Below are 7,328 nucleotides of genomic sequence, written 5' to 3'. Positions count from 1 at the left end.
AGAGACACGGAGCTCCGTCATGGTCACAGTTCATTTCCACAGCATTTACAGAATAATGCCTTTTAAACACGGCCAGCAACAGCCTACGTGCACCCACATGCATATTTATACATTCAAACAGGGCGAGGACAGTAAAAATCTGCAAATAATAAAAATCAACAAACCCACAGAAACACTCTGCGGCTAACACAGAAGTCTAAATGTAATCCAGTACAACCCTATAAAACATTCTAAGTACAGTGCGCCATGAATAATTTAGTGGAAAGCTCCTTGAAGTCTGTTTTCTTTTTCTCATAAAGCACAAAATGGAGGCTGGCTCAGCCTGTTTAGTTCAAGGTCACAGAAATGTAACAAAATCAGAAAAGAACGCATTTGTTTTCCATCAGAAACAGCGAAGGTCGTTTCCTGTCAGGCTGACACACAGACGGGAGTGGGAAACGGTGTCTGGAGAGTGAGGTTTGACAGGAAGGTGCTCACCTGACTGGAGAAGATCACAGGGCTGGCAGGAAGATGCTCACCTCACAGGAGAAGATCACACCTCACAGGAGAAGATCACACCTCACAGGAGAAGATCACACCTCAGAGGAGAAGATCACGCCTCACAGGAGAAGATCACACCTCACAGGAGAATATCACACCTCACAGGAGAAGATCACACCTCACAGGAGAAGATCACACCTCAGAGGAGAAGATCACACCTCACAGGAGAGGATCACGCCTCACAGGAGAAGATCACGCCTCACAGGAGAAGATCACACCTCACAGGAGAAGATCACACCTCACAGGAGAAGATCACGCCTCACAGGGGAAGATCACACCTCACAGGAGAAGATCACGCCTCACAGGAGAAGATCACACCTCACAGGAGAAGATGCTCACGTCTCAGGAGAAGATCACGCCTCACAGGAGAAGATCACACCTCACAGGAGAAGATCATACCTCACAGGAGAAGATCACACCTCACAGGAGAAGATCACACCTCACAGGAGAAGATCACGCCTCACAGGGGAAGATCACACCTCACAGGAGAAGATGCTCACGTCTCAGGAGAAGATCACGCCTCACAGGAGAAGATCACACCTCACAGGAGAAGATCACACCTCACAGGAGAAGATCACACCTCACAGAGGAAGATCACACCTCACAAGAGAAGATGCTCACGTCTCAGGAGAAGATCACGCCTCACAGGAGAAGATCACGCCTCACTGGGGAAGATCACACCTCACAGGAGAAGATGCTCACGTCTCAGGAGAAGATCACGCCTCACAGGAGAAGATCACGCCTCACAGGAGAAGATCACACCTCACAGGGGAAGATCACACCTCACAGGAGAAGATGCTCACGTCTCAGGAGAAGATCACGCCCTCACAGGGGAAGATCACGCCTCACAGGAGAAGATCACACCTCACAGGAGAAGATCACGCCTCACTGGGGAAGATCACACCTCACAGGAGAAGATCACGCCTCACTGGGGAAGATCACGCCTCACTGGGAAGATCACGCCTCACTGGGGAAGATCACGCCTCACTGGGGAAGATCACGCAGGAAGGTGCTCACCACAGGAGAAGATCACGGGACTCATTTCTCTTTTATCTCTTCCTCGCTCCTGGCCCAGAAATCGATCGAGGTTGGCTTTCTCTAATTATATTCCAGCCCCGTTAAATGTTCCTTCCAGGAGTGAGGAGTAGAAGTTGAGAAGTTCTCGAGAGGAAACACAAGCAGAAGTATTTTACCCTAAAGCGTCACGTGTACTAACCGAGCACTTCATAAGATGAGTCTAATAAATACCTAATAAAGTACTCAGTGAGGACTGACCTGTGGGCCCACCTCTCTGCCACGTCTGTAACTGACATGCAGAGACCCACACACACACACACAGACTCTCACGTCTGTAACTGACATGCAGAGACCCCCACACACACACACAGACTCTCACGTCTGTAACTGACATGCAGAGACCCACACACACACACAGACTCTTACATCTGTAACTGACATGCAGAGACCCACACACACACATAGACTCTCACGTTTGTAACTGACATGCAGAGACCCACACACACAGACTCTTACGTCTGTAACTGACATGCAGAGACCCCCACACACACAGACTCTCACGTCTGTAACTGACATGCAGAGACCCCCACACACACACACAGACTCTCACGTCTGTAACTGACATGCAGAGACCCACACACACACACAGACTCTTACATCTGTAACTGACATGCAGAGACCCACACACACACATAGACTCTCACGTCTGTAACTGACATGCAGAGACCCCACACACACATAGACTCTCACGTCTGTAACTGACATGCAGAGACCCCCACACACACATAGGCTCTCACGTCTGTAACTGACATGCAGAGACCCCCACACACACAGACTCTCACGTCTGTAACTGACATGCCACAGAGAGAGGGACCTCCTCGGTGGAGCAAGAAAAATAGAAAAGAAAAGGAGAAATAGGAGGAAGATAAAGGATTGGGATGAGCCCCTTTGATTGACTGTTAAAGGGGAGGGTAAAATGAGCCCATTTGATTGACTGTTAAAGGGGAGGGTAAACTGAGCCCCTTTGATTGGCTGTTAAAGGGGAGGGTAAAATGAGCCCCTTTGATTGACTGTTAAAGGGGAGGGTAAAATGAGCCCCTTTGATTGGCTGTTAAAGGGGAGGGTAAAATGAGCCCCTTTGATTGGCTGTTAAAGGGGAGGGTAAAATGAGCCCCTTTAATTGACTGTTAAAGGGGAGGGTAAAATGAGCCCCTTTGATTGGCTGTTAAAGGGGAGGTTTGACAGTAAAAATCCCCCAGCCTCACACGAGGCTTTGAGCCAAACACAAACATTAATTCTCCCGGAAACTGACAACAGACATATTACTGCGCTATTGGTGAATTAAACTTTTATTCTTTGTAATATTTCATCATCATTTATTATAATTTACAGGCCAGCTCAAGCATGGTGATAAAGTAACGCAGTAGACAGCGTATAACACACATCACTGGAGATATGCCAGTCATACGTACAGAAACATTTTCCCCCGATTACCCTTTCATTATCCACACCTCTCTACGCACACCCATTCATATTTATTTCTGTCACTAACATCCTTTTCTCTCTCTCAATCCCTCTCTCTCTCTCCCTCCCCCTCTCTCCCTCTCTCTCTCCTTATCTGTTTGTCTGGTTTTTACTAATTTCATACCACCATGAATATGAGTGAAAGCAAAAAAAACATTTCCATAAACCATGCAAAAAGCAACATGAATTTGCAAATGCTGGGTAGTTCTCTCTGCAGGTGCTGGGTAGTCCTGATGCTGGTGCTGGGTAGTCCTGATGCTGGTGCTGGGTAGTTCTCTCTGCAGGTGCTGGGTAGTCCTGATGCTGGTGCTGGGTAGTCCTGATGCTGGTGCTGGGTAGTCCTGATGCTGGTGCTGGGTAGTTCTCTCTGCAGGTGCTGGGTAGTCCTGATGCTGGTGCTGGGTAGTCCTGATGCTGGTGCTGGGTAGTTCTCTCTGCAGGTGCTGGGTAGTCCTGATGCTGGTGCTGGGTAGTCCTGATGCTGGTGCTGGGTAGTCCTGATGCTGGTGCTGGGTAGTTCTCTCTGCAGGTGCTGGGTAGTCCTGATGCTGGTGCTGGGTAGTCCTGATGCTGGTGCTGGGTAGTCCTGATGCTGGTGCTGGGTAGTTCTCTCTGCAGGTGCTGGGTAGTCCTGATGCTGGTGCTGGGTAGTCCTGATGCTGGTGCTGGGTATTCGGGTAGATGTGACCTCCTGCAGCTGCTGTTCTTAGAGAATTGAAAAGCAGAGGCATGAAAAACAAAACTGTTTTTTTCCTGTTTCTTCTTGACAATGGCTGCACTGTCAGTGTGCTGTTGTGTTGGTGTTGGGGGGAGCCATGAACGCAAGGTTACATTCTCAGAGAAAATACATATACTGCAGATTGAAGTGTTGAAAAGAGTTGTGATTTTTATCCTCTCTGAATGTGTCAGCTGTGGCTGGCAAGGACAGAGGTCACATCAGGTCACATTTAAGGATCACACAACCAGCGATCCACCCCCACATCACAGCCACACCACCCCCACCCTCACCCCCATCCTCACCCACACCCCCACCCCCACATCCACACCGCCCCCACCCCCACCCCCACCCCCAACCCTCACCCCCACATCCACATCCACACCGCCCCCACCCCCACCCACATCTACTGCACCAGCAGGATCTTTGTTTGATAGGGGGGACTAATGGGAGCCTGGCGTCAGTTTTGTGCCATATTATTTGTTATTTGCTATTGTCTTGGGTCCTGTTCTTCCTTTAACACCTATAACCCATAAATCTGCCTCCATAAAATGTCCGGAAAGAAAACAAACAGAGACAGTGCGAGAGAGAGAGAGAGAGAGAGAGAGAGAGAGAGAGAGAGAGAGAGATAGGGTGAGAGCGGGAGGGAGAGAGAGGGAGAGGGAGAGGGAGAAAGAGAGTGAGAGTGAGAGAGAGAGAGAGAGAGAGAGAGAGAGAGAGAGAGAGAGAGAGAGAGAGAGAGAAATCTCTCAAACAAGACCATTGGGACTCAATCCCAATTGAAAAAGTACACCTGGTATTCTGCAAAAATATTTCACAGAAGTTCACAGAAACTGCCCAAACCTCGGGTGCAGAGCAGAGCTAGGCCAATTCCCTCTCTTAATTAAAATAAACAAGAGAGCAATCACATTCAGGAATCATTTGGTTGACTCTGACACAGATTCATACCAACACAAAGCATACAACAAGGTCATCTTCACCCAGAGAACACTCGGTGGGCCTCTAATGAAGAAATGAGATCACATTTGATGCAAAGATTCCCAAATGACTCCTAAACCAAATAGACAAAAGTAATAAACTAAGATAATTTGAACAGTTGAAAAAAGAAATCCAATTAATGAATAAACTAGAATGCTACAGATTACTCGATAGAAAATTTCAATTGGCTCCATATTTAATCAAAATAAAAAACCCACTATAAAGACAAACATTAACTAGATAGACTCAGTGACCATACGCTTGCTATTGAAACTGGTCGCCATAAAAATAAATGGTTAGAAAGAACCAAAAGACTTTGCATCCAATGTGAAACAGGTGAAATTGAGACAGAAAAACATTTTCTCACAAATTGTCACAAATACAAAACTTCTTCACCCTTCAGATGACCTTCAAACCAAACCTCTGCCTGGAGAACAGAGCCCTGCTGCACATCTGGCAGGGGAATTTGTAACTGCCCAAAGTTACCGTCACAAACCTCTGTTTCCATGTAATACTGCATTGATTTTCTCTATACACTGTTTATTACATACAGAATTATATTATTGTTTACATCATTGTTTATATTAATGTCTTTCTGCTTTGGCAACATGTTTATGTTTATGTAAACGTCATGCCAATAAAGGGAGGGAGAGAGAGAGAGGGAGAGGGAGAGAGAGAGTGTGGTATTGGGTGCAAATCCTGAGAAAGACCATCTAAAAAACAATTAAAGAAACTTGAATTGGCAATTAAAGATAATCAGAATCCTCTGGACTTGTCAATTACTGAGCAGGAAAGATAAAATCTAATAATTTAAATCTAAAAAAGCATCTGGACCTGACGGCATTTTAAATGAGAAGGTAAAATGACCATCCTAAAGTTACCTGGAACCATGGACCATTTACATTTTACATTTTAGTCATTTGGCAGACGCTTTTAATCCAAAGCGACTTACAAGTGCATAGGTTCTACCATAAGTCAGAGCATCACATCCAGAAACTAGCAAAATACACAGAAAATGCTGTTCTAAACATAGTTGTCTCAGAAGTTTTTTTTTTTGGGGGGGGTTAGACAAGGATAGGGATATCAGAAAGGAGGAGCAGGGGAAGTCAGGAGGGAGGACTAAGGTAGAGTTTGAAAAGGTGGGTTTTGAGTCTGCGTCGAAATAGGGGGAGGGATTCTGCTGTTCTGACAGTGGAAAACAGGCGTGAACGTGCAGCTCGACCGCCAGGTGCACGTAGAGAGGGAACCGTAAGGCGACCAGAGCTGGCAGACCGGAGTGGTCTAGCTGGGGAGTAGGGAGTGATCAGGGATTGTATGTAAGGTGGGGCAGTCCCCTTAGCAGCCTGAAATGCCAACACTAGGGCCTTGAAACGGATGCGTGCGGCAATAGGAAGCCAGTGGAGGCCAATGAGAAGCGGGGTGACATGAGCCGACCTGGGCTGACTGGTGATCAGGCGGGCTGCAGCATTCTGGACCAGCTGGAGTGGCTTGATGGCACACGCTAGGAGACCGGCTAGGAGGGAGTTGCAGTAATCCAGGCGGGAAATGACGAGCGCCTGGACTAGGAGCTGGGTGGCTTTCTCAGTCAGGAGATGACGGATACGGCGTATATTATACAGAAAGAACCTGCAGGTTCTGGCAGTGGAGGATACTTGTGGAGCCAGGGTGAGGCAGTTATCAAGAGTCACCCCAAGATTCTTTGCCGTACGGGAGGAGGAAACTATAAAGTCCTCAACAGTCAATGAGAGGTTGATTGACGGAGAGGACTTAGCAGGGATGTAGAGAAGCTCAGTTTTGGCAAGGTTGAGCTTCAGGTGATGGGAAGTCATCCACGCAGAGATATCAGCCAAGCAGGCAGAGATCCGTGTGGTGATTTGGGTGTCGGGGGGGAAGGAAATGAAGAGTTGGGTGTCATCAGCGTAGGAGTGATAAGAAAAGCCGTGGGAAGAGATAACAGAACCAAGAGACATGGTGTATAGCGAGAAGAGGAGAGGCCCAATAACCGAGCCCTGCGGGACTCCAGTTCGTAGGGGTTGAGGGTCGGAGACTGCGCCCCTCCAAGTCACCTGGTAGGAGCGACCAGAGAGGTAGGAGGAAAACCAAGCGAGTGCAGAACCTGTGACACCCATCCCAGACAGCGATGAGAGCAGAATCTCATGGTTGACTGTATCGAAGGCGGCTGATAGGTCGAGGAAGATGAGGACAGAGGAGAGGGATTTTGCTTTAGCAGAGTGGAGTGCCTCAGTGACCGCGAGCAGGGCGGTTTCAGTGGAGTGGCCACATTTGAAGTCAGACTGGTTGGGGTCATGGAGATTGTTGTGGAGAAGATAAGTGGACAGTTGGGAGCAGACCGCCCGTTCCAGGGTTTTAGCGAGAAAGGGAAGAAGAGAGACAGGCCGGTAGTTGTTCAGGGAAGAGGGCATTACCGGAAGAGAGGGAGGTGTTGATTAGAGAGGAGAGAAAAGGGAGAATGTCCTCAGATATAGATTGTAGGAGGGGAGAGGGGATAGGGTCAAGAGGACAGGTGGTTGGGCGGTGGGAAGTAAGGAGTTTC

General features: G+C 47.9%; 1 protein-coding gene across 1 annotated transcript in view; it reads left to right on the top strand.

Moving 5' to 3' along the window:
* The first annotated feature begins 510 nt into the window (after positions 1–510).
* LOC133132215 (sarcoplasmic reticulum histidine-rich calcium-binding protein-like) overlaps positions 511–7,328 on the top strand; it is a 10,201-nt gene continuing 3,383 nt past the window's right edge. The window contains exon 1 of the mRNA XM_061247514.1: positions 511–1,549. Coding sequence (XP_061103498.1) covers positions 511–1,549 — 1,039 coding nt within the window. The remainder of the gene's footprint in view (positions 1,550–7,328) is intronic.

This window comes from Conger conger, chromosome 1 (genome assembly GCF_963514075.1).
Source record: "Conger conger chromosome 1, fConCon1.1, whole genome shotgun sequence".
NCBI lineage: Eukaryota > Metazoa > Chordata > Actinopteri > Anguilliformes > Congridae > Conger > Conger conger.
Note: the sequence above shows the minus strand (reverse complement) of the source record. Positions and strands in the feature narration are given on the sequence as shown.